This window comes from Poromitra crassiceps (genome assembly GCF_964638095.1).
Source record: "Poromitra crassiceps genome assembly, chromosome: 20".
Classification (NCBI taxonomy): Eukaryota; Metazoa; Chordata; class Actinopteri; order Beryciformes; family Melamphaidae; genus Poromitra; species Poromitra crassiceps.
The window spans coordinates 3,596,656-3,623,021 of NC_139637.1; the positions used below are offsets into that span (position 1 = coordinate 3,596,656).

Sequence of the window (26,366 nt, forward strand, 5' to 3'; positions counted from 1 at the left end):
AAGAGGAAAAATGCATTTTCAACATTTAGATTTGATGAACATTTGATGTTTCTGTCTTCATTCTAACCTGAAGGTGATGATACCATCATAATTGTATTGAGTTAATTGGGAGAGCAGAGCACACAGTACAACTTTAGACTCAAACATGTCAGACTGTCCCACACCAAGAGGGGCTGGTTAAATACAGAGGAAAAGTGAACGCCTACTTCCTGCTTCAGCACTGTACCAGAGATTTTCATCCGCCATTTATTTTCCCATAGAAATTTCGCAGAATGCTTATAAAAATAGTTTTTTTACTTGATCAAACCAAACGGTTCAGATATATTTAGAATCAGGAGAGACCATAGAACATTTCACTTGGAACAAAACTTAAAAGAAATCGAAAAAATATTTTCTTTAAATCCGCAGTTTTTTACGTTTTGGTCTGAGTGAAATGTTATGTGGTCTCTCCTGTCTCTAAATATATCTGTACCGTTTGGTTTGAACAAGTAAAACTGTTTTTATAAGCATTTTACGAAATGTCTATTGGAAAATAAATGGCGGATGAAAATCTCTGGTACAGTGCTGAAGCAGGAAGTGACGTTCACTTTGACTGTGAGGAACCACTCAGTTCCATGTCAGAATGGTCTTATGCACCAATGAGCCACTAGAGGGCATCATGCTACCAATCTACAGTATGTAGCCTACCTGTTGAACTCTGCAGTCTGTTATGAATGTGCAGGCTTTCATGATCTCATATCTAACAAAAGGCATTCTTTCACATGTAACTGGAAATAGTGTGTGTGTGTGTGTGTGTGTGTGTGTGTGTGCGTGTGTGTGTGTGTGTGTTTCCTCTTCATAGCACACTTGTATAACAGCAAGGGGTGAAAGAGGAAATTGATTGCAAGTGCTTGATCGCTTAATTGTTTTAAATACTGGATGTTGTGCAACACGTGTGTGTGTGTGTGTGTGTGTGTGTGTGTGTGTGTGTGTGTGTGTGTGTGTGTGTGTGTGTGCGCGCGCGCGCAGATGAAGCAGGTACAGATGAAGAGGTCCAGACAGTTGGGTGGGCTGGCAGGACCCCCCCCCCCCCCCACCCCCGCGACACCCTCTCTTCACCTCTCCCGCTGCCTCCATCTCTACCCACAATGCATCGCTCCTGCACTCCTCCTGTGTCTCCTGAATGTAGTCCAACAGGCTCGACCGCCCGCCTGCAGTGTGTGCACTCTGGCACTCTGACTCTGGGTAGGAACAGCTGTTCACGCCTGGGTATGCAGCAGTGCAACATACAGTACGATGTGTGGCCCTCTCTCTCTCTCTCTCTCTCTCTCTCTCTCTCTCTCTCTGTTTATGGGTGTTTCCCTCCCCACTCCCTCTCTCCGACACGCAGCCAAATGCAATCGCACACTAGCTGGCTCTAGGACCCAGGGAGAGACACCCAGGGGGGGCGGCGGTGGAGGCGATATTTTTAATCTGACCACAGAACCTGTTAGCTCACTCATGCTTCTTCCTCTAAGACAGCTCATACACTCCCTCACGTTCAGTTCCTTCATGTGACAGTTGCAACAGAGACGTGCTCGTTGCAGCAGTACACAGAGCGGCTGTGCTGTGCCCCCCGCCCGCCCGTAACCCCCCCTGCCTGCTGCTGCCGTGGGCTCCATGAGGCCGTGGAGGAGGACCTTCTGTTCTGACATGGAGGAGGTCTTCTGACATGCCTGAGAAGAGAGGTGGCCCTATCCCAGGTCAGCCGACAGCCACCAGCCATGGAGGAGCAGGCCTGGATACTGAGGAGCTTCCTGGACGAGCTGGAGAGGAAGGTGGCTGTGCACGGGGACGCAGAGAACGGCATTGTGGCGGAGTTCTTGGTGAGTCGAGCATCATGTCCATCTTGGTAGAACAACACTGTAGGCACCTGAAGTGTAGTTGAAGAAGCCCCCGAAGAATGGAGCGGTTTTTTCCACTGACATTTGAATGGTAAATAGACTAAATGGACTGAATTTGTTTAGCACAGTTTACCTACATTCACCCATTCCCAAACCGAAGGTGGCCAGCTGCCACGCAGGGTGCTGGCACAGCCATCGGGAGCGATCTGGGGTTCGGTGTCTTGCCGGGGATCGAACCACCGACCTTCTGATTAAGTGGAACGACCCCGCTCTACCTCCTGAGCCACAGCCGCCCGTAACGAACGAGCAACTTGTTTGATGATAGTGTATGAAATGTGTATTATTGGACACATAGTGAGAGAGTGCAAAGTGATTCCAAAGTTGCATATTAAATGATTTCATAAATGACATGTTTTTTAGGGTAGTGAGACTGCTATTGTGTCAACGACCCCGTCGCCACCACAGAGCTACTGTAGCTTCCTCTTTGTGTTGATGTTGTCACTGAACGAGGAAGGAGAACTGTAGGCAAATGTGATGGACTCGATACAGAGCCATTGTCAGTTATCACTGATCAATCTACTACACACACACACACACACACACACACACACACGCACGTCTGCACACAGTACATACGCACAGTCTCGTGCCTCCGGGTGACATCACCAACAGGCGGTTGCCATGGCGACGAGCGACATGTCGGTTGCCCTGAGGACGGCACCATGTGCTCCACGTCGCCCCCCTGCTGCCTGTCTCATGCCTGCGACCACCCCGAGCACTCCGGCTCCGTTGCATCACTTCCTCGAAGAACAACAAGGTTCTCTGTGCCGATGGGTCTGCAGGGCCTTTAACTCACGGTGGTGAACTGTGAGAACTGCGCTCTGAACAAAAACACCAGTGTCTCTTGGAAAGTCCTGTAAGCAAAGCATGTGTCATCATGACTTCCAGCCCGGGTCCATGCCGAGTGGAAATCCTTTCAGTTTGTCTGTCTGCCGGGTCACAGCCTTCTAGTCCAAACATGAGTCATGTTCTGTGTTCTGCTGGCTCCAAAACTATGACAAAGAATGCAAATGTGCCAAAAAGATCTGATCTTTACAATACAAGTGCCTCACCGCGCTTACAGAGAAACCACATGAACTTCACATGTGCAATCATTTTTCACATGTGATCACATGTGATCACATGTGAAAAATGATATGTGATCACATGTGCAAAATGACATGTGATCACAGTGATCACATGAGATCACATGTGACCACATGTGCAAAATGACATGTGATCACATGTGATCACATGTGAAAAATGATATGTGATCACATGTGATCACATGTGCAAAATGACATGTGATCACAGTGATCACATGAGATCACATGTGACCACATGTGCAAAATGACGTGATCACATGTGAAATTGCACATGTGCGAAATCAAAAACATGAAAACATGTTCAATTTCACATGTGGAACACATGTGAAACGTGCTTTGCCCATGGGAAGCGTGTGGTTTTGGAATGGTTTTGGAATGGAAAAAACCCATGTAAATTCCCATGTGATTACATGTGAAACCCATGTAAATGTGGTTTTCCACATGTAGAAAATGTAATCATCATAGTGAAAGGGTTTCAGAATAATCAAATCATGACTGAATTTTCCTTGTTCACGAATGTGCTTCTGATTTCACTGATTTCTTACATTTCCCCCCCCCCCCCCCAGAGGCTGAAAAGGCAGTCGACCAAGTACCGCACTGACAAGACGTACTCCACCAAGGCAGCAGAGAAGCAGGAGAACTTCAAGAAGAACCGCTACAAGGACATCGTTCCCTGTAAGGAAGCTCTTTTCAAAGTTCTGCTCAGGCCAGATGTGTGGCAAATAATACTTACGCATAATAATAATAAGTCTGCATCAGAGCAGCTCAGATGAAGATGATATAACAGATTATATTAGAGAATAGAGGTAGGACTAGACAAGCATCTGCTTACTCCTACTCCTTTTCGGACATGACCATTTTATTTGTTATTTTGTTTTTTTTGGTCTCTTTTTATTTCTTATTTTATTTTATTACATGTATATTTGATTGATTGATTGATTGATTGATTGATTGATTGATTGTATATATGTGTACATTTATATTTCCTTTTTTTAACGTTCAAAATACATTTTCATTCATTCATTCATTCATTCAAGATGTGAATGAGAAGAAAGTCTATCAAATTGACTTTGAAAGATAATGATAGTAATGATGTAATATAGTCTGCAGGTGTGACTAATTAAGTTGATAGACTATATTATACTGCGATGGTTATTCAGTCGCAACCACTGAGGAACGCATAATGCCAGAACATATGGCTGTGGGATTCTGTTTCATCTCAAAACGACATGAAGAAGAGTTACTTGATTAAACAGAGAAGATGAGTGCAGTCTGTTCATGCTGGTAGGCCTAATATGACAAAACATCCTGGCAATCATTACCGTATATTTGACTATGTGGAATCAGACCCATCTGTTATCTGAGAATTATTCACAAATACTGTCTGGCACAGGTGCAAGAATTGATGCCACAATCCAGAATTAACCCAGATTCACAGTCATAATAATACCTCTGTACAATATGCAATCTCAGGCTAACTGACTACAGTGTTATATTCATGTAACCTGCTTGTGTCTCTCCTCTCAGTTGACCACAGCAGGGTGGTGCTCACCCTCAGCACCTCCAAGAATGACACCGACTACATCAACGGCAGTTTCATCAAGGTCAGTAGACATGAATGCTCGACCTTTGACCTTTGAGCGATATCTTACGCTGGGTGCAAGGACAAGGGCAATTTTGTATTACTTTTTTTAATTATTTTTTTATTTTATTTTAATGATCTTTTAATTACCACTGGGTCAAATGACGTGTCTCAGCGACTCAGTGGTAATCAAAAAAAAGATTTTGAGTAGGATAGGGGTCGGCGGCCATGTTTGGAGAGTAGTGCCGGCTACCTCTTTTCCTTCCAAAAAGACCGATTATGTGCATTTTGGATTAATATTTCATCGTGTGGTGAGTACCCGAAGCACAACATGTATTTTGGTGCCGTGAGATGTGTGTTTTGGCAGATTTTTAACAGCTGTACCATTAGCCTCCATTCTAAGGTGATACTAACTAACTTCACGACTGTAGCTCACTGTGAACTGAGTGGACAGTGCCGGTAAAGGCATGGTGTATCTTGGTTATGTGGGGGGGATGTGGCAAATGAGCTAAACTCCCGTCAAAGTGGAGTATCCCTTTAAACACGAACACCTTAAGTAAATGATTAATAGACACGTTACTGTAATTAACTGTTAATTAATTGCCCTTATTGTAAAAGTGTTACCATGAATTCTCATATGTGTCTCTTGTGGTGTGGACAGGGTGCGTCAGGCTCCAGGGCCTACATCGCTACGCAGGGTCCTCTGCCCCACACGGTGCTGGACTTCTGGAGGATGCTGTGGGAGTACGATACAAAGGTGAGGCAACAACAAAACAGCCATGAGCATAATTCATAATTCATATTTCATATTTATTCATATTTAATAATTCATTGCTGAAATGATCCACTGAGGCCTGCTTTGCTTGAATAAACAACAGAGCATTGCTGAACAAACACTTTGTTCTGTGCTTATATATGTTGGTGCACTGCATCTGTCATGGTCTTCTCTTCTGCTGCAGGTCATAGTGATGGCCTGTCGTGAGTTTGAGATGGGCAAGGTACGACCATTTCTCACATTCACCTACACACAGTCGCTTAATTCACTCGCCAAACTCAACACATTTCTACTGTCACTCGAGTGCCAGTAATATTTCATATCACTTATTCAGCAATGTATGAATGCATATTACTGTATGTGAGGATTTCTGTTCAGCTTAGCGCCGTTTTGTAGACTATATTCTCAGAATTACGGTAAATCATCAATGTATGAATGGTTCATTGAACGTCATAGTTGAACGTGTAGTTTGAAATGCATTTTTTTTTTTTTGTCTTGTTTTGTTTGTTTCTTTAAAAATCACAACCGTTTTAAATAGTGTTTTATTTTTCTTAAGTGTTGTTCATGTATGTGTTTTTCTATGGACCTTGTGTCTGATAATAAAAGTTGCTTGATTGATTGAGTCCCATCCATGTGATTGGCTAGTCTCTGAGCTAGCGTAGCCGTTAGCTCACTGGGATGTATTCTCCTGCAAGCTGATTGTACTCCTTTGCAGAAAAAGTGTGAGCGCTACTGGCCAGAGAAGAAAGAGGAGACGTTTGTCTGCGCACCTTTCACAGTTTACTGTGTGAGTAGCACTTTACTTTGTCAGCTAGACCGCTTCCTGCTTTAACTGGTTCCTGAAACTCACTACTGGCCTGCTGACGTTTTTGCATTGCTATCTTCCCCGGGCATCTAGAGTGCCACAAAGTGTTTTGCTGATACTGTGATTAATGCGTTACAAAATAAATGCACATGTCAATTAAATAACACCAAAGTAAGGTTTTCTCCATTCCAATAATCTAAAGCTGCATCTCTGGCTCTGTTTGTACAGGATTCTGAGGAAACTAAAGGAGATTATCTCACAAGGACGTTCAGGGTGACCTATCACAACGTAAGTCGTGTTTATACCCCGACTGTGAGCGTAACTGTCAGGATAAATCTCATATCTCAAACAGAGATTATCAAGCCTAGATGTTGTTAGTTGCTACAGTGGCTAGAGGCAGTTGTGCAAATATTTCAATCTTGAAATCACAAACAAACACATCACATGTTTGAGATAGGATCTAGTGATTATATCATTTCATTTATATAATTTCTCATAGTGACACATAGCAAGAAGCTTTGTAAATGCGTTAGTTTGTATTTGATCGATAACCTTGGACTTAAACATGTCGTTTAAGTCATGTTGTTGCATTCTAATTGTTTCCATGCTTTTCATCGTTTTCTCCAGTGCAGCCGAACTTTGAAACAGCTGCACTACGTCAACTGGCCAGATCACGGCGTGCCGGACACCATTCCTCCCATTCTGGAGATGTTGGAGGAGATGCGTTCCTATCAGGCCCACGATGACGTGCCCATCTGCATCCACTGCAGGTCAGGCCTCCTCCTCAACCTAACTTGGCGGGAGTTAGTTTTGTCACAGTATGAGGAGATGATCGGTTGAGATGTGTGGAAAACGTCCCTGCTTCTTCTGTGTCCTCGCTGCCCTCTTTCACCTCCATTCTCTTTGAACACAGCGACAATTGAAGTCAATCGGTGCAGAATCAGATCACTCTCTGGGTGTGGATTGTGTATCTACAGTTACTGGATGATTGAATGTAGCAGCCCTGTGCTAGATGTTAGCCAACCGTCCTCCTCTGACACAGGAAGTGGGTTGCTTAGGTGGTGGTTAGCCATGTGGGCATTTCCCCTCATACTCACTGTACAGTATATCACTAGTGATGAAAGGCTGGTCTGCTGGAACCTGCTCTGTACTGAGTGGAACCCTTCAAAACTTGTGTCGAGCGATCTGCAACACAAGTGAAGCGTCTAAAAGTCTGATTATGGCCTAATGTGGTCTACTTCCTCAATGTGGCCCAGCATGTGGCTTGGACTATAGCTTGTCATACGCTGACGCCGAAGCGTGGACAGAATAATATAACAAAATGTCACCGTAAGGCGGTGGTACGCTTTTAACGGCTATCTAAACCAGTGGTTCTCAAATGGGGGTTCCCCCCCAGCGGTCCGTGGCACTTTGCAAGGGGGTCTGCAAAAGGTTTTCAGGAAAATAAAGATAACAACTTTTTTCTTTTTTATAAAAGCTTCATAGTTCAACAAAAATATTGTATGTTTTAAATCTAAACTGGTTCATGGATTACATTCTACTCTAACAAAACCTATCAATTTAAAAGTCGGGCACGTTACCGTGGAAACAATTAAGCTCAGCCCAAAATCACAAATCAGAATGAGGGGGTGCCCCGGTATATTTTCTATCTTGTAAGGGCTCCTAAGCTTGGCTGAAAAACATTTGCGAAACCTCTGATCTAAACTATCAAAAGGTAGTTACACCTTAACCTTCCAGTACATAAACAAGTCGCCCCTAATTTGTACGATTCATTTTAGCAGAAGTACAATGTTTAGTTTGATCGGTATGCGTTTAGTGAATGGTAGAGTCGTGTCGTGTCTTTTACATAAGCTTATGCCACATATCATATGTGCCCACACCTTTGTGAGGATGAGGTGGCAGGAATGGAATGTTCAGTCCGTCGATCACCTCACTTCCCAGGCTCCACCTGACACCTGACAGCTCCTGGAAGAGATGCTGAGTTTGAGCCCCTCCCAAAGTAGAAGTGACATCTTGTTTGTATTAATGCCTTTCACAGCTCGCTCAAATAGGAATTGCAATTGGCATTTTGTTTTTCAACCTGGGTCAGTACCAGATGGGTGCGGTTTGGACAATGCAATTAGTACATTATTAACGAATCATCGAATCGTCCTGTCGTAAAAACAAACTAACAAACTAACAAACAAGAACATCTTAAGTAGGTTAAAATAAACACAAAGTATTAATAGTAATATGAACGTACTATCTGACCCAAGTGTGATGATGTCTTGCATTCCTCTATATCCTGTAATTATTCAAAAAGCACAGAGGATTATGTTGACATAATTGTAGGCTACTGGACACAAGTCATAGACTGGGTGGTTAAAATGTGACTTTTGTCTGCTGTGATATGTTGCAGTGCTGGCTGTGGTAGAACAGGAGTCCTGTGCATGATCGATTATATTTGGAACCTGCTGAAGAAACAGGTGAGATGTTCCTCTCTCTTGATTCTTTCCACACGTCATCGATTTGAAGGCAGAAGAAATGCAACGGTAAATATGTCAACTGTAACTGTAACTGTATGCTTGCCTCTTTTAAGATGGTTCCTGCAAATATCTGCATCTACGACTTGGTTCAGAACATGCGGACCCAGAGGCCCTCAGTGGTTCAAACCAAGGTGGGCTGTTCTTTTTGATACCTTCTTCTTCTAAGAAAAGACAGGATGTCAAATGTAATAAATCTATATTTTTTAGCAGCAGCTCCACTGTTGTGTTCCTCAACCTAGTTCCAACAAGTAGAGCCACATTTCTGACAGTTCGTAATGTCACTCACTGACTCCTCCCCTTTTGTCACATGTCTTTTGATCGTTGGTGTGGTGTGCGTCATGCCCCCGGGATGTCACCTAACAGAGCAGGTTTTTTGATGTTTAACCTTAGGAACAATATGAGCTGGTCTACAGAACCATCAGGTTCCTGTTTGAGAGCTATCTGCACTCCATGGAGGCACAAGCCAGCAGAACTGAGGTGAGTAACACCAGGAACAACACACCCTTTTTGACAATGACCCAGAAAAAAAAGCAGAAACTATTTCAGGTCATGTATAGTAAGTGCTCTTAACACCAAACCCACACAAACACACGCACGCACGCACGCACGCACGCACGCACACACACACACACACACACACACACACACACACACACACACACACACACACACACACACACACACACACACACACACAAACCCATACAACCGTAGCAGGACAAAAATACAATTTGCAGGTTATTTTGTGGTTTCAGTAACTTTTTAAATAATAAAACTGCCCGCTGAGGGTGTCAGGTTTTGTGTATAAATATTAGTGCGGCAAATGATCTAATCTAATCTAATCTATATACTATATATGTATCTATAATCTATATTTACTACATGCCGTGTGCAACTACTGGGTTTCCCCTGCAGATGCCATAATACCGAATGTCATTCAGGCAAAAACTCTATTTCATGCAATAGAGAGGCAAAGTGACCGCCTACTTCCTGCTTCAGCACTGTACCAGAGATTTTCATCCGCCATTTATTTTCCCATGGACATTTCATAAAATGCTTATAAAAAAGTAGTTGTACTTGTTCAAACCAAACGGTTCAGCTATATTTAGAATCGGGAGAGACCATAGAACATTTCACTCGGACCCGAAACTTAAAAAAACAACATCAAAAAAGTATTTACTTTAAACCCGTATTTCTTTTACGTTTTGGTCCGAGTGAAATGTTATGCGATCTCTCCTGTTTCTAAATATATCTGAACCGTTTGGTTTGAACAAGTAAAACTCTTTTTATAAGCATTTTACGAAATGTCTATGGGAAAATAAATGGCAGATGAAAATCTCTGGTACAGTGCTGAAGCAGGAAGTGACGTTCACTTTGCCTCTCTTTTGAATCCATTTACATGCAAATGATCTCCCCTTTGCCAAAAGTTGTTGTTGCGACTGTGACACTGCTATGTTGACCTGACCAGGTGGCAGCGGCTCCGCCTCCTCTCACAGCAGCCAGTGACAGTGAGTTCTCGGACCCGAGCGAAGAGTTGCAGTCTGTCTTTAGACCAGAACCCCAGCACCCGCTGTATCCAGAGTCACAGCAAAGGTAACTGATCACTGCTTTTTCATCATAATATACTGTATTTGACAAGCTCACAGAATTAAACGGACATGGCCATTGGCTGTTTGAAACATCCTTGATTTCTTATAGGTTTCCATTAATACGAGAGTGGCGGCCGACACCCAATCACGTCGCAGCGCTGAGGAGGAGGTCTTCGTTGGGAGCGGTGCGTGATGTTTTACCGCAGCAGTCCTTTTTGCACTCACAGTCCCACCAGACCAGATCCTCACATTCAGACCTTCTCAGTGCCGTGACAGCCCAGGACAAGCAGAGGGAACAGCAACTGCAACAGCTAATCCAGGGCATGTGGCTCCCTGTGGCTGCTGCACCCTCCAGCCAGGACCTCCAGGAGGAGGAAGCCTGTCTCAGCGACTTCACCAGGACCTCACCTGGCCCGCGAGTCCCCGGCGCGGAGGAGAGCATCGAGGAGTGGGACGACACACCGCCACCGCCCAAACCTCCCGTCCCGCCTCTGGTGGCCATTTGTCTGACAATGGAGGACCCCTACTTTGACGCTGTGACCCCCACTGAAGAGGAGGCTCCTGGCAGCCTGTGGGCAGCGTTGCCTGTCTTCGGCCCACCCAGTCTGACTCTGACACCCAGTCTGACTCTGAATGGCCAGACTATGGAGCTCGACCCCTCTTCAGGTGAGCAATGATATCTGTGTGTGTAGCCGTCTCTTCTCTTGTGGACTCCAGTAAGAGTAGCTTATGCTTAGTTTGCATAATGAGGATCCTAATAAATCAATGAATCTTCAAAATAAGCAACATGGATGACAGAATGCTAGAATTTGATTTTGGAGATGTTGGTATATTGACTGAAGTGCACTTCTCTTTTAGATACAGTTCCTACTCACTCAGATGAAGACATAGCTCCTCCCTTACCTATGAGAACCCCTGAATCCTATATACTGGACGTCGCTTCTGTTGATGCAGGTTAGTGCTATCCGCATAGATACATGCCTGCATTATCAATTACACTGAGCACTGTACCCATCCCTTTATGTTTACTACAATAATTCCCATTCACAATTTCATGCAGTCTTTCCTCAGCACATTATTAATTAATTAATTAATTAATTAATTAATTAATTAATTAATTAGTCATTTGACTGTGTAACGACATGCGATGCTTCTGTCTCTCAGAGCACTCGGAGCTCTCAGAGCTCTGCGACAGGTTAGCCGTCATCATCCCGCCCAACGCTGCTGCCGAGGCTCTCAGGGAGCTGGGAAGCGAGGAGAAGCTGGATCAACGTAAGATATTTATTGCTCTGAAATGCATAAATACAGATTATTGCATTCTCAAAAACGGCTACTATATTTTAATGCATTTTATACAATTTCAATGCTATTTTAAACATAATTCATAACAATGTTGTTGTACTTTAATGCCAGGAATCAGTTTGTCAAAGAGTCATGTTTTTTGACTGACGATATGCTGGATAAACAAAATAAGAGCTATTAATCTTAATGGCATTTACTGTTCTTATCTTTAGATGCCTTTTATTGAATTTGCATAAGCACTTTTTGTTAATATGTGATATATCGCCTCTTATAATGTTTTTTTGTTGTTGTTGTGGTGTGTGTTTTTATGTCTATTTTACTTTATGTGACTGTATGTCTATTTGGACGGTGGAGTCTGCAAATAAAGTTTGATTGATTGATTGATTGATTGATTGATATAGTCTTTTGAGCTGTGACACTCATTTCCATATTTTCAGGGAGCCCCCCCTCACCTGTCCCCCCACTTCCAGAGAGAACCCCGGAATCATTTGAATTCGCCATTGATCAAGGTAGATGTGACTGTTATTTTATTTTTATTTATTTTTTTATCAGCGATCATCACAATTCATAAAACAATAAGTGAATAATTGATTGGGAATCGCATGTTCTGCTTAAACATCAAATGACGATCCTGATGATTCTGGCTTGCCGCTCAGCTCCTGTGGAGCAGAGGTTAGAGGTCACGCCGGCAGTGAACCGGAACAGGATAGGGACGTCTTCAGAGTGGTCCGGAGACGCACTGCGAGCTGGTGTCACAGCGCAGAAGGAGACGAAGCCTTGGACGAGGAGTAAGGTGAGGAAGAACTCTCTCTCTCCGATGGCACAAACGAGTATCACGCTGGTGTACGTCATGGCACGCAACAGTTTTGTGAACTTACTTCATACGTACGTCGAGATGACGTCAGCATGCGGTTGACAGTTATCAGTGAGGTCCAGATATGGAGCTGATATGATCTGTCACTCAGCAGCACATCTTCTTGAGAGAAACACATTGAAAGCTTTTTAAGCCACTTGTAATTTACACAGTTGCTAATTGGTTTTCAAACAAAACTATGTTGCATATTTCAAGACACAGACAGTTGAGAGCTTATAAAATGTCACTGTCTGCAACCATGTAACAGTAAATATCTCCTTCTTGCAGAGTTTGAAAGTAAAAATGACTTTTACAGGTAAATTTCTTCTTCTTCTTATACACCAACTGAACACAGTGATCGAGGCTCACAAAATCAATTATATGCCAATAATACTGTAAATTGATGTGCATCTGTCCTGTGTTTCCCCCATGGTATCGCCAGCACCGGCAACACAACCAGTTCTTGAATCAAAGACGACTCCAAACCTCCCCCCTCGCCCTCCACCTGTGTCCTCTGTGACTCCTGCAAGCACTTCTGTGCTTGCAGCTTGTGGGAGCCTGACCCCACCACTTCCCGACAGAACCCCTGAGTCCTTCATCGAGGCGGGTGAGTGTGAAGATCTTCATCTTCCTCACAACACAAAACACACTCACACACGACGAAGACGAGCACTTCAGCACTAGACCTCTCGATGGGCGAGTAGATTCCTATAAGACAGCTTATAGGGTGAGATGCGGTTTTGTCTGACGTCGTCGCCCTGTTCCACCAGGTCGGAAGAACGCTGCCCCCTGCCTGCAGCCCCATCAAACTACAGAAACCTCTCCGAGAATAGGCGTCTCCTCAGAGTGGGCTGGCACCTCTCAGTCCAAGATGGATGGTGTGATGCACAGGAGCAAGGTAATGAAACACTATGTCACCGTCTCTTAGGGCCACTTTGTGTCACACTGGAAAGTGACGGCATACAAAGGAATGACATAATGCACTATTTATGCACGATTCATGCCATCACCTCTTGCACGCTCTGAACAATCACTTTGAGTAATTATGTTCAAAAATGCTCCGTTTGTGCTATAAATAGCCACGATGCTCCCCCTTGTGATTCACCTGATGAGTCAGACCCTCCAGTTGTCAGTATGGACATTAACACGTTGTGCTCTCCAACGTTCCCCACAGAGTGTTCGAGCGAAGAGTTCAGGACAAGGTCAGTTGTTTTATCTCACGAATGAATGAACGAACAGTCAGACTGCTGCCTTCTCTGCTTTCTCCCCACACAAACTGGCAATTTATCGCTGTCAGTCATTACTCTTTATAGTTTTACAGGCTGTAATCCACCGGTCTAGGCTATCATGCTGTGCTGTGCTACCTAGCTACTGACCTAATCCCCTGTTGTATGTTTGATGACTTGTAAACATGCCACTCACTGCATGGCAGGCTAAAATGAGTCTATTAAAAGTACCCGTCTATACCACCGGGAGGCATCCTAGTCCAAAGTAAGAGAGAGAGAGACTCTTGACTGGTAAAAAGTAATGTGTAATGTGTTGATGTTATTAATGTAAAGGAATGTATGTATGTATGTATGGGGGTAGTTTATCATTGTGTTCCCACCACAGAGCCCCTCACTGCCTTTCAGCCGCTACATGTAGCTCCGCCTCCTGTGGTCGTGGCCCGAAGAGGAAGTGGTGAGTTGCGACCGTTGCGACAAGTGGCTGAACACGTAACACGTTGGCCTCTGTCACAAACACACACACACTCTGTAAACACACACACTCTGTCACAAACACACACACTCTGTAAACACACACACTCTGTCACAAACACACACACTCTGTAAACACACACACTCTGTCACAAACACACACACTCTGTAAACACACACACTCTGTCACAAACACACACACTCTGTCACAAACACACACACACACACACACACACACACACACACACACACACACACACACACACACACACTCTGTCACAAACACACACACTCTGTCACAAACACACACACTCTTACCGTTAAGTACATAATATAGAAGAAGCAGTTATGTCACAAATATTTCAGGTAAACAACTCAGGCAATCATTGTCCCTGGTGACTCGTATGATGATCAGTGTTGGGCAAGTTACTTTCAAAATGTAATATACTACATATTACTAGTTACTTTCATTTGAATTACTTTACAATATTACTGTCTGTGTAGAGTAACTTGTTACTTATTACACGACTACTGTCGTAACAGCAGTAGCAGAATGACGTCGCCGCCCCGTAATCATCCTGAGTCAGTGTTTAACCGTCCAAAATTCTGAATGTTATCCTTTTCCTTTGTTATTGTCATCTATAGTGGTTATTTGCATAAAAAAAACAATTTGATTAGGAAAAGGTTGTATCTTTATTCTTTGATAAAACATTTTTTAACTCAATTTGTAACTTGTGTTACTTGACAAAGTAACTGGTATAATATTACTGAAATCCTATAAGTAATACTGTAAGTTATATTACTGAGTTACTGCTAAAAGTAATATATTACATGTAATATGTTATTTTGTAACGAGTTACCCCGCAACACTGATGATGATGATTCTTAATTAAGACTTGATATAATGATTCTTTCTGATGAAGACTTGATATAATATGATGACATGTATATTAGATTAAAGAAAGCATCAGTGTCCTCAGTGGCTCAATTTGAGTTGCGGCAAAGTTATTCACATAGCCTACATGACACATATCAGACTCTGAGAAGAAGAAATGGTAGCCTACTACATCACACATATCAGACTCTGAGAAGAAGAAATGGTGGCCGTTTGGTTTCATGTTTGTCACTGGTGTGTTTATCAGCAGAGGTGGAGCTACATGGTGGAAACCACAGTCCCACCCAACGCGCTCAGACCTCAGACGACAAGAGCAAATGCTTGCCTAGATCAAAGGTAGAGAACCTACATGCATGTCGAAAACCCATCAAAGCTAAAAATTGAAAAATAACAAGAATAACCCGTGAAATAACTTGCCAAATCTGTTTTTCCTGTCCAGAGCTTGAAGTTTTTTAGACACAAAGTAAAACGTAAGTAATACAAATGTATTTGAAGTAGATAATAACTTGATAAATGCACTGATGATGCCCATGCAACATGACTTGGAATAACATGTATACATGTTTAACATGTATGTTCCTCAGCTAACACAGCCCCACCACCACCTCCTACTCAATCTGGATTAGCACCTCCATCGAACGGTGTCTCCATGTCGCTGTTCAAGTTTGGTAGGCCTGTTCCATGCACTTTCTCCTTCACGTGAACAGTATTCCAGCATGTATATACACAGTACAGTGTGACTCTGCTTTCATATCGTGTTCCTCTTCCTCAGGATTTGGGAACCGCTTTGGGAAGCCAAAAGGCCCCAGGAGCCACCCTGAGACCTGGGTGTAAGGCTTCGTCGCCCCTGGGATTCTGGTTCCATCTACTCAAAAAGTATAAAGTATGTTACATAAATGACTTGGACAGTTGGATGTTCAGTATATGAGCAGGCCTTGAAGTTCTGATGGAAGAAGATCAAAGACTGTTCCTCTCTCTCTCAGGACCAAATTACTCCTCAAATGAGCTTTGCACAGTATCACCTTCTGCTCTCTAGTCTCGACCGCTCGATTGTTGCATTTTGCCACCAGCTCTTTCTGTATTTTAACTCGGGTTGATTTTATTTCTTGACCAGTGTCTCGTTGAAGGACGTGGACAATTTTATTTCTTGACCAGTGTCTCGTTGAAGGACGTGGACAATTTTATTTCTTGACCAGTGTCTCGTTGAAGGACGTGGACAATCGTGGTCACTCGGACCAAAGGCTTGAATGGACAATGTCATTCTTTTGAATAATTTGCTTGGACAACGGGGGAGTTTTATCTGATTTAATACTCAAGGTCGTGTTAAACTTGTCCAAGTTGTGTAAATTGGTGTATGAGCAATAATGTGTAGCTATAATGTGTGTACAGGTCCTGACTGGTATTTATATCTTTTTCAATGTGTCACCAAATTGATTACAGACGTGCAGTAAATATCCCGTAATGCACATTCAATCTTTTTCTACGCCATAAGTAAGAAATCTAATTTCTACTCTAAATGTTTGTAAAAGCATTTCAACATCTTGAAAATGATAGATCAAACTACAAATGAATCATGTGATGCATACAGATGTATAAACCTACTGTATAGTTGAACTGAATGTTACATAGGGTACACTGGTTACGCGCAAAATTATTTATTTAAAAAAATACAGAAAGTCTATGTATTCCCATTGTGTTTTTTCTACTTAACAAGACTGAATCACACTAGCAACAGAATTCAATAACTTAAAAATGTCTCGGTACAAACGTCAACGACGCGCAATTATTGGTTGTACAACACGGAGCATGGCCTGATGGGAAGTCGATGTACAGTACAGCACAACAGAACATGACAAAAAGCAGTTTGGACAGTTTATTTCTAAATTACAGAATGTCAGCAAGTCAACAAGACCCAATGACAGTTGTCATGTGGTTGACAAATGAAAATAGCTATAGAGAGGCAAAGTGAACGTCACTTCCTGCTTCAGCACTGTACCAGAGATTTTCATCCGCCATTTATTTTCCCATAGACATTTCGTAAAATGCTTATAAAAAGAGTTTTACTTGGTCAAACCAAACGGTTCAGCTATATTTAGAATCGGGAGGGACCATAGAACATTTCACTCGGACTAAAACTTAAAAAAAACATTGAAAAAATATTTTCTATAAACCCGCATTTTTTTAACGTTTTGGTCCGAGGGAAATGTTATGCGATCTCTCCTGTTTCTAAATATATCTGAACCGTTTGGTTTGAACAAGTAAAACTATTTTTATAAGCATTTTACGAAATGTCTATGGGAAAATAAATGGCGGATGAAAATCTCTGGTACAGTGCTGAAGCAGGAAGTGACGCTCCACTTTGGCTCTCTATTCCGCTCCCTGAAAAGGATTTAATACACATTCTACAGTATTTCTCCATTTCCAGATGATGTGCAAAAGTAGAAATCACAAAGCATGATGAAAGCAACATGTTCTTATTTCATAAAAAAAATAAGGAGGCTCGACCAATCCCCTATTTAATAACATCCCACTGACCAATGAAAAGCCTCCACGGTTTTGAACGAGGCTAACTGTACAATACAAGGCACTAAGACACATTCAGTGGTCCAGTAGGGCGATGGCAAAGTTCTGTCCTGCGTCAGAAGACTGCAGACCGACAGTAAACAAAGGCCTCGGTGCGGCTCAGACCATCAGTAAATCTGACACCCGCATACAAATTTTTGGGTGACCATGTTCAACCGTAAGTGAAGATAGGACCGATCATTACAAATGTGATATTAATTTCCATCAGATTGCAGAAGCAACAGTCTCTAAATCTGACATTATTATTTCCTAGGACAGGGGTTTTCAAAGTCTTGACACTGCGGGCCTTCCCTCGCTCTTTGGACAAAGCCTGGAATCCCGCCCCCCCAGTTAACTTGCTTAGCTTCGCTCATCTCCTAGATGCCTATGGGATTATGTTATTTGATCTCATAGAGTAGACACTCGATAATCTGGCCAAGATAGGCTGATATTGTCGTTTGACTTCAGACTACATCAAATACATAAAACATTCTGTCTGAAGGTATTTTGTTTGTTTCTGACACACATTCAAGTTATTCTATGTGACCTCCTTTTGAGAACTAATGTAATGTTTTTTCACTGAGCCTCCCCTGAAACTGTTCTGGAGCTCCACTGGGGAGGCCCACTTTGAAAAGCTCTGATCCCTAGGATGTTTGATTATTTCAAACCACCCGGCAGGTACCACACAATTACACTCAGAGACAGTGCCTTCATCAACTGTAGTGACAATACCTGCAACTGAAGTCATTTCTTAATTGGATTTTCATCCAATTAAGAATGACATTGACAGCATTCACATATCCCCAGCTATAACATAACAATAATGTACACACCAAATTGTGGGGACATATTCCACAGCTGTCACAGAGAGAAAATAGCCAGTTATTGCTAACTGCAATTAGCCATGAACCATGAATCATTTAGAAGTGCTCCTACAATGAAATGAAATAATCAGGACTGGTTCTGAACCCGTGTTCAATACGTTAAACTCAAGCTTAAAAGAATAAATAAAATATCAAAAGCAGCATCAACAGTAAGAAAAAGGGTACTGTAGAAAATGACGTTTAAATAATCAAGCAAACTGCAACAGAAAATACTGTAAGTGAAGGTTGCAAAGGTTTGAAGTGTTTGTAGTATAATTAGATAAATGTAGCATATTTCATCTCAAACCAATGGAAGATGTGTCTGCTTTGCTTTAAATTTAATTGGAAAACACGTGTCTTTCAAACAGCTAGACTCTTCTGTATTTGCATTGGCCTATAGGTTTACTGGCTGTGACCAATCAAAACGAAGACCTGGGTGCAATTTCCAGGCGACCAATAATCTCCTCAATCTCCTGGACAGGTGCCTGTCGCTCTCAAGCTGATGACGCAGCATCATGTCTTTACTTACAAAACAGGTCATCTTCTTAAACATGTAAACAATCATTCTGTGATCCAACCATCTCCGTTTGTGAAACCACCTGGACACATGGATTTCATCTTCCTTCAAATAATTGTGTCGTAAAAAGTAATAGCAGGTGAGCCTTGAATATACATGAAGATGTCCGTCTCTGTAGCATCACGACACTTCATATTTTCCAATCTAAAAATAACTTCTACACCTTGAGTCAGTCAAGATCATTTGTTTTGAAGGAGATCGTAGAGAGTTCCAGTCTAGGTGCTACCAAAGACAAAATAATAATAAAACTTATTACATTCTGTTGAAATAATACACTTTGGCGGAGGAAAACAAATATCAGGGGATTTCTTTGAAGTGACATTTATAGATAAAACAAAAATTTGAAGAATAATTTAAGAGAAGTTGAAAAACTTCCTGATTGACACACCAGTCAGCCAGTTGAATTCAGTTTAAAATTCCTACAAATAAGCTCCACCCACAGCGAGGTGGGGAGGGCTGGGGGGGGGGGGGGGGGGTGAAGGGTCATTTGGGGAGGAGCTCTGCGGTGTGGCCGTGTGGAAGGCGGGCCTCTAGGTTTGAAGGTGCACACCCAGAGTGGGCTAGCGCCAAGGAAGGATGGGGATCCCGATAATGTGGGAGGGGCAAGTGCGCCGACTTGGTGGGCTGAGGCGGGGCCGGCTGGGGCTGGCGGGGCGGAGTGGCCGGCCTCTGGAACAGCGGCTCTTCAGTCTTGGCCACTCCCCCTCCCCGGGTGCTGCTGCCTGCCTGCGGGCGCGCACAGGGGGTCACGGTGGTGGCGTCGGGCCTGGCGGGGGAGGAGGAGGAGGAGGACGAGACTCGGCCCGAGGTGGTGCTGCTGAGGTGGCCGGGCCGCTGCTCCTCCTCCTCCTCCTTGCCCAGGTTCTTCTCCTCGTGGTGGTACTGCTGCAGGCGGACGTGCCAGGCCAGGCTGCAGACGGCCGACACCGTCTTGAACTGGTGGATGACGTTCCTGGGGATGAAGTAGACGTCGTCGTGGCAGAGCTGCGCGCGGACGTAGCGGATGCCGTCCCTCCTCAACTGGTTGAGCTTGGCATCGTCCACCCACTGGACACACTGCGAGGAGACGGAGATGTTTCCATGTTAACATTTTAACATTACATCCTACCTGGAGTATTCACCTTATTCACCACGCCCACTTTTTCTCTCTTCCGCGTTAGACGCAATTGTATTGGTTCTTCCCGTTCAGCGCTAGTTGGCGGCCAATTTCCAAAACAAAACGTCACAATGAATGAAGTTTGGCAACATTCAGAGGCTACACTGCGGCCAACTTCAGTGACATGTTCATAACGTTACTGCTGCGAGGAGCCGATGGCTGTTACCCGGTCGGCATTTAACGTTAGTTACAAAAAGCACATCGACAGTGTTTTCTCACTCCCAGTAAGCCTACAGTAGGTTGACAGATACTAGCGTCAGCTAGTCCGACCAGTGTCTCAGTCCTCGCTGCTTGTTAAATATTTCCAAATAGGCGTTATAATGATAAACTGGTCACATATTTGGAATGTTACGTTCTCACCCGAAAAAATATTAAAGCTTTAAAACAGTTTTTTTGTCTTTTTTTTCTTGAAAACAACTTTTTGGCAAGTCTGAAAATGATTACGGTAGACTTCCGGGTCTAAAACGGAACGACGATTAGAAAATGACGTCATGCGGAAGCGTCCTTATACGGGCAGATGATAAGGTGAATAATAATAATGACACAATAAGATGTGAGTTATCCCACAGCTCCTGATGCATAATGTATGTACAGTAATGTACAGTACTGTACATACAGTACTGTATGTACAGTACTGTATGTACAGTAGTATGTACATCCTGGTTCCTACCTGTGCCACCGGAGGTTCATAGATGTCCAGCTGCAGCCTCTGAACAACATCATTGAAGTCCTCTGCATGGAAACAGACCACATCTTTGGTTATCCGAGGTCGGTTAGTCCTGTATAAAAAAACAAACAAACAAACATAGAAGCCATACAAGTTACTCCTCCTTCCTTATCACACTTCACGCAGTAATTAATTAAGAACTCACAATGGACGAGTTTTCATCAGAGATTTTGAAAATCACGTGCAGCTTTTGTACCAAAGCAATGGCCGAAAGACACTCACCACTCCCTAAACTGCACGGCCTTCAGTACCCCCACGGCAGCGGTGCTCTGCCAGTCGATGCTCTGGCCCACGTGGTCCGCGTGGGCCTTAGTCCGGTCCTCAAACAGAACCTCTCTCGGCTCACTGGCCCTCGGCAAGTAGTGCAGATTTCTGATCTCATTCATGGACCTTGAGGAGAAGATGTGAGGGGAGAGGAGAGAGGAAGAAGGCCAAGAACAAGTCTTTCATTATGCTTTGCTCACCAGAGGCAAAGTCTGTATTTGGACTCAGAACCATGTTGTTTGGGTTGTTACCTGCGTCGTTTGAAGGGAGACTTGGGGATGTCAGCGGTCGGTACCATTTGTTCCCCGGGCCGCACCCACATGATGGGTCCATCATCGCTCTGTGAGCGACAGTCCAGCTTCAGGCTGGAGAGGCTGCCCCATGGTAGTGTCATCTGTGGACGCACACACACACACACACACACACACACACACACACACACACACACACACACACACACACACACACACACACACACACACACACACACACACACACACACACACACACACACACACACACACACACACACACACACCTGTGAGTTTTAGCTTCATGATTTTCAAGCTCAACTGCATCGTATGGTTATCACATCACACACATAATGCATTTATGTTGCTAAAACAAAAGTTTCTTTTTATCTTTTATCTTTATTGTTTATTGAAGCAGGGACAGTACACAATAAATATATTGCACCAGAGATAGCTAAAAGCTCATTTGCATCTGTAGTCCCTGGGCACACAGAGTCCTGAGCGCACACAGTACATATCAAATACAGCAATTAAAGGAAAATCCTAATGTCTAAACAATCAAGATACATGACAAAAAATGATACTTACTATTAACAAGATACACTTTATACAATGCGCATAACAGTAAAAATAGAACATAGAGGTAGATAGCAATCTAAAATCACACATTGGCAAATGGTAAAAGTTCTAAGCAGAACCTTAGCAAACCTGGGAACATCAACCAGTGTGCGGACATTCCATCTTTTCAAAAGTTCTAAGCAGAACATCACAGCTCAAATGTATTGAGATCACACCTTTTGGAGGTGGTCAGCAACTAGTCCTTCACTGTGCTGTAGAACATGCTCACTGTTGTGAGACCTACAGTAGGAACCCTTTCCCCAATGTCACCCTCAGCAGATGAATAGAAATCATGAAAATTGATTTGATTCTGACCTTGATCGATGGTTATTAATTATATAGATATAGATAGATAGATTCTGAGACTGGCCTTGAGAAACGGTGACTCCTCCAGCATGTCCAGAAACTCTGGGAAATAGTCTCCCACCTCTTCGTCCACGGCTCCCACCAAGCTGATCTGCCTCATGGGCCCGGCCCGGTACGTTCCAGAACAGTAGGTCCGGTTCACCTAGTGGGACGAGAAATGGCTTATTGCAACGTCTGGTTTACAGCTTTCTCTTTTAGGAGATATGACTGCTACTGTCTGTATGCCCCATCCTCCCTGCTAGCTCAGATCATTAGTCTGTTAGTCTGCTTCACCAGTGTTGGATGGTCATCTGCATTACTGAGTCATATAGTATTACTTTTCATCATGCAAAGGATGACAAGAACATTGAACAATCAATGATGTTTGGTTCCAATGATCATTCACAGGAGATATCATTCACTGAGTTGTCACAATTTTTAAAGGTAAGAGAGGATCCTGCAAACTGAACATCATACTGTAGTGTACACCCAGCCAGACTCTCTCTGTTTCTCTGTCTGAGTGTGAGTAGGTGTCTCTCTGTCTGACTCTCTCTCAGTGTGAGTAGGTGTCTCTCTGTCTGACTCTCTCTCAGTGTGAGGAGGTGTCTCTCTGTCTGACTCTCTCTCAGTGTGAGGAGGCGTCTCTCTGTCTGACTCTCTCTCAGTGTGAGTAGGTGTCTCTGTCTGACTCTCTCTCAGTGTGAGGAGGTGTCTCTCTGTCTGACTCTCAGTGTGAGGAGGTGTCTCTCTGTCTGACTCTCTCTCAGTGTGAGGAGGTGTCTCTCTGTCTGACTCTCTCAGTGTGAGTAGGTGTATGTCTGTATCGTCATGGAAAAGTGTCTCCATTGGAGCTCTGAGACCAGGGCAAACTTGGCACCAGCACAGCTTTGACTTAACACCAATGTACTTTGGACTGAGTCAACTACTGGAGAGGCAAACATGCTGCTCACTGCATTCATGACCTTCAGTTGGTCAGGGCCTTCAAGTTTTTGTGCCATCTACAGGTGATGTCACTCAACTGGAAGTGATGTCATCAGTGATGTCACTTGAGCAATTGTGCATTGTGACATCACTGATGATGTCATATGCACTGTGACATCATCAGCGATGTCACTCGAGCAATTGTGTTTTTTGGTTACACTCGGGCAAATGTGACATCACTGATGATGTCATATAAATTGTGACATCATTGTGATGTCATCAGTGAGTGATGTCATCATCAGTGATGCAAAGTTGGGCAAATGGGCGCTGCACATGCCAATAGAGGCAACGCAGCAGCTGAGCTGAGCTGCGGGCTAGGCCACGCAGCGGCCTCTACGTATGCGAGCTGCAGGGTTATTATTTGTGCCATTATTGCTTGTTGGTGTGTCGGATCGGGATCCACTCCCAAATGTAATGGGTTCTTCCTTGGCCCATGCTACATACATGCTACATGCTACATGCTACATACCCTTCCATCAAGTTTCATGATAATCGGGTCAGAGGTTTTTCCCTCATCCTGCTGACACAGATAATCAGACATACAAACAAACGGCGCCGAAAACATAACCACCTTGCCGGAGGTAATGAACTAGGCAGTGATCTATATATCAGCTTGGTTGGTTGGTTGAATGCAGCAGCACTTAATTGGTTGCAGTTGGAAAGACCACACACACGCCTAACATATTGTACCTGAGAGTGGAAGTTGCTGATGGTGGTGGTCTCGATGTCCTTCTTCCCCAGTATCTCCATCTTGACTGGTGTGTTGGGGAAGTTGAAGGCAAAGTAGTCCAGGAAGTCCGGTAGGTACGCAGCGGCGCCGTGCACCACCGTCAGGGCGTAGCGGGCCGCACCTCTGGGCTTCTCCGCAAAGGCCAACTCCAGGAACTCGTGGGCAAAGCCCTCCATCTCCGCCGGTCTCAGACAGGCTAACTCGTCAGCGTAGGCGTGCAGAACCGACGCCCCGCCATTGGCCTGCATCTCCTCGTGCATGAAGCGTCCGTAGCGCGTGCCCGTCTGCAGGCTGCAGCTGCGGACGTAGTGGTCCTGATGAGAGAGGAAAGGAGCGATGAGCCCCACTTTGGGAGTGTGGAGGTAGGAGGGGTGGCGGTTGTCGGCGACGGTGTCTGTGCCCGGCTGGCAACAGCTCTCCTGCTGCACGCTGCCAGGCAGAGAGGAGTCAGGGCGATGATGGGACGGAGTGAGATCTCCTCCCAGCCCCGCACACACAGTCTGCACTTCCTTGTTGTGCGTGCGTCGGACCTTCTTGCCACTGTGCTCCTCCTCCTCCTCCTCACGGTGTTTCTTCTTCTTCTTCTTCTTCTTCAGGAGATACTCCTCCAGCGTTTGGGACTTGACGTTCTCATCATGGGGCCTCGGCTCTACACAGGAACAAGGTCAAATCAGAGCAGGAGAGACTTAGTGGGGGGAGCAGTGCATTATGCTTCTTGAACCTAATACATCATGTATTATTATTATATCATATTTATGCACAGGATAATTATGCACTCATTACAATCAATGCATCGCTCTAATGATGACCAAGTGACCTGTTACATGACATGATGATGACCAATACTTATACAGGTATCAGCAAACCTCAGTCTTCATATCAAGGACCTCCAAATTATCCACACAGAGCCCCATTTTAATAAAAGAACCCTCATATAAGATTTTTGTAGTAAGTTATGTGTAAATTATAGCTATAATCTATTCTGTAGGTGGAGTAACAGTGGAGAGAAATCTAAATTCTAGGCTACTGTATGATCAAAACATCACATTACAGTCTCTTATTACCTCTAGTGAGTGAAATAACAATGACATTAAAATATGACTTTACAATGATCCCTGCTGTTTAGGGACTAAAAACCTTTCTCGCTGCAATTGAAAAAGGACCTGGGGTTGCACAAAACACCTTGAGTTAAGATTTTTCTCAACGTCCGAGCATAAAATAAAATCGGCTGCACCAAAACTCAAGTCGTCTCCTCAAATAATCTCTCATAAGATTAGACATGTTTAAGGAAACGTGCAAACCATTTTATTTGATGGAAACCTTAACTCGGACGTTAAGGAAAATCTTAACTCAATGTGTTTTGGGCAAACCGGCCCCTGGATCTTTTCCCTTAAAATCCCCCAACATACATCAGACTCATCAACTCACTGGTCTTTTTCTTCGCGTCCACATGATTCACGTTCGCCTCCGTGTTTTCCTTCTTGAGCTTCAGTTGGAGGTCTCTCTCCCGGTGCTTCTCTGTCAGCTCCTGGCTCTTCATCTGGGCCACTTTGAGCGGCGTGAACGCGAAGAGCGCAGGTGTCTCGAGTCTGGCCACCACCGCTCTCTTCTTCTCCAGATGGACCGGTACCGGTACCGCTACCTGCCGCGGAGGAGGAGGAGGCAAAGCCGGCTGCAGCCTCTTCTTCGCACCGTTGGTGTGGTTGTTGTGATGATGATGAGGATGATGATGATGGTGGGCATGGTGGTGTTGTTGTTGGTTGTGCTGCCGAGGTGTCTCCGTGCTGAAGGCGCGGGGTTGTTGCGGGTTTTGCGGCAGCAGCTGATGCGGCTGCTGGGTCCTGTCAGCATCATGGTGGTGGTGGAGGTGATGGAGTTTCTTCGCCTCTTTATCAGAGCGCTCTCGCTTCTTGTCAGCTGGTGGCGACAGGTCCTTCCTCTTCTTCTTCCTCTTCCTCTCTTTGATTAACCTGTCCAGACTGTCCCGCACCTTTTCCGCTGCTTCTAATTTCGCACGGAGCAAGTCGACTTGAGCTGCCATCTTTGCTGCACGTACCGTCAATTTAAAGGGGCTGGTGGGGGGGAAGATTCGTACTGCGCAGGTGGACGAAAATCTGTAGTCCTCTTAGCAGCGTGTTTGTAGTTTTCACTCGGTCTCGCTATTCACTGCGCACGCGCAAAACATAGAGCTGTGGGCGATGTAGTTTGTGGGTAGCGCAAGGCATCACGGGAGATGAAGTTCATGTTGTACTGAGTGCGTGC

At 44.2% G+C, this 26,366-nt stretch overlaps 2 protein-coding genes across 4 annotated transcripts; one reads left to right on the plus strand and one right to left on the minus strand.

The window, feature by feature from the left end:
* Positions 1-1,470: 1,470 nt before the first annotated feature.
* Positions 1,471-16,709, plus strand: ptpn22 (protein tyrosine phosphatase non-receptor type 22). Of its 3 annotated transcripts, none has more exons than XM_083656408.1 (26): positions 1,471-1,844; positions 3,574-3,682; positions 4,535-4,611; positions 5,251-5,346; positions 5,549-5,587; positions 6,080-6,151; positions 6,398-6,457; positions 6,797-6,939; positions 8,568-8,634; positions 8,748-8,825; positions 9,085-9,171; positions 10,163-10,287; positions 10,393-10,949; positions 11,142-11,237; positions 11,448-11,555; positions 12,023-12,094; positions 12,242-12,378; positions 12,727-12,754; positions 12,881-13,045; positions 13,209-13,336; positions 13,613-13,640; positions 14,050-14,118; positions 15,278-15,366; positions 15,470-15,500; positions 15,615-15,698; positions 15,803-16,709. In XM_083656408.1, exons 1-26 carry the CDS (start codon positions 1,743-1,745, stop codon positions 15,862-15,864), a joined length of 2,709 nt encoding a protein of 902 aa, XP_083512534.1. In that variant the 5' UTR covers positions 1,471-1,742; the 3' UTR covers positions 15,865-16,709. The 3 variants fall into 3 exon arrangements, with proteins under 3 accessions (XP_083512534.1, XP_083512535.1, XP_083512536.1); XM_083656409.1 differs by having other exon boundaries at positions 15,281-15,366; XM_083656410.1 differs by having other exon boundaries at positions 11,148-11,237.
* A 2,782-nt stretch (positions 16,710-19,491) lies between these two features.
* On the minus strand, positions 19,492-26,145 carry rsbn1 (round spermatid basic protein 1; the record flags this gene model as incomplete). The annotated part of the gene is made up of 7 exons (XM_083656407.1): positions 19,492-20,088; positions 20,859-20,967; positions 21,138-21,305; positions 21,431-21,573; positions 22,419-22,556; positions 24,065-24,753; positions 25,533-26,145. The coding sequence occupies 7 exons, from the start codon at positions 26,143-26,145 to the stop codon at positions 19,516-19,518; spliced, it is 2,433 nt and encodes an 810-aa protein (XP_083512533.1). The 3' UTR covers positions 19,492-19,515.
* Positions 26,146-26,366: the final 221 nt, after the last annotated feature.

Bases quoted from the DNA above. Each gene is read 5' to 3' on its own strand.
- ptpn22 (XM_083656408.1), top strand. From the start codon at position 1,743: ATGGAGGAGCAGGCCTGGATACTGAGGAGCTTCCTGGACGAGCTGGAG. The intron at 3,683-4,534 runs GTAAGGAAGCTC...CTCTCCTCTCAG, and splicing joins CTACAAGGACATCGTTCCCT to TTGACCACAGCAGGGTGGTG. The intron at 15,367-15,469 runs GTAGAGAACCTA...TTTCCTGTCCAG, and splicing joins AATGCTTGCCTAGATCAAAG to AGCTTGAAGTTTTTTAGACA.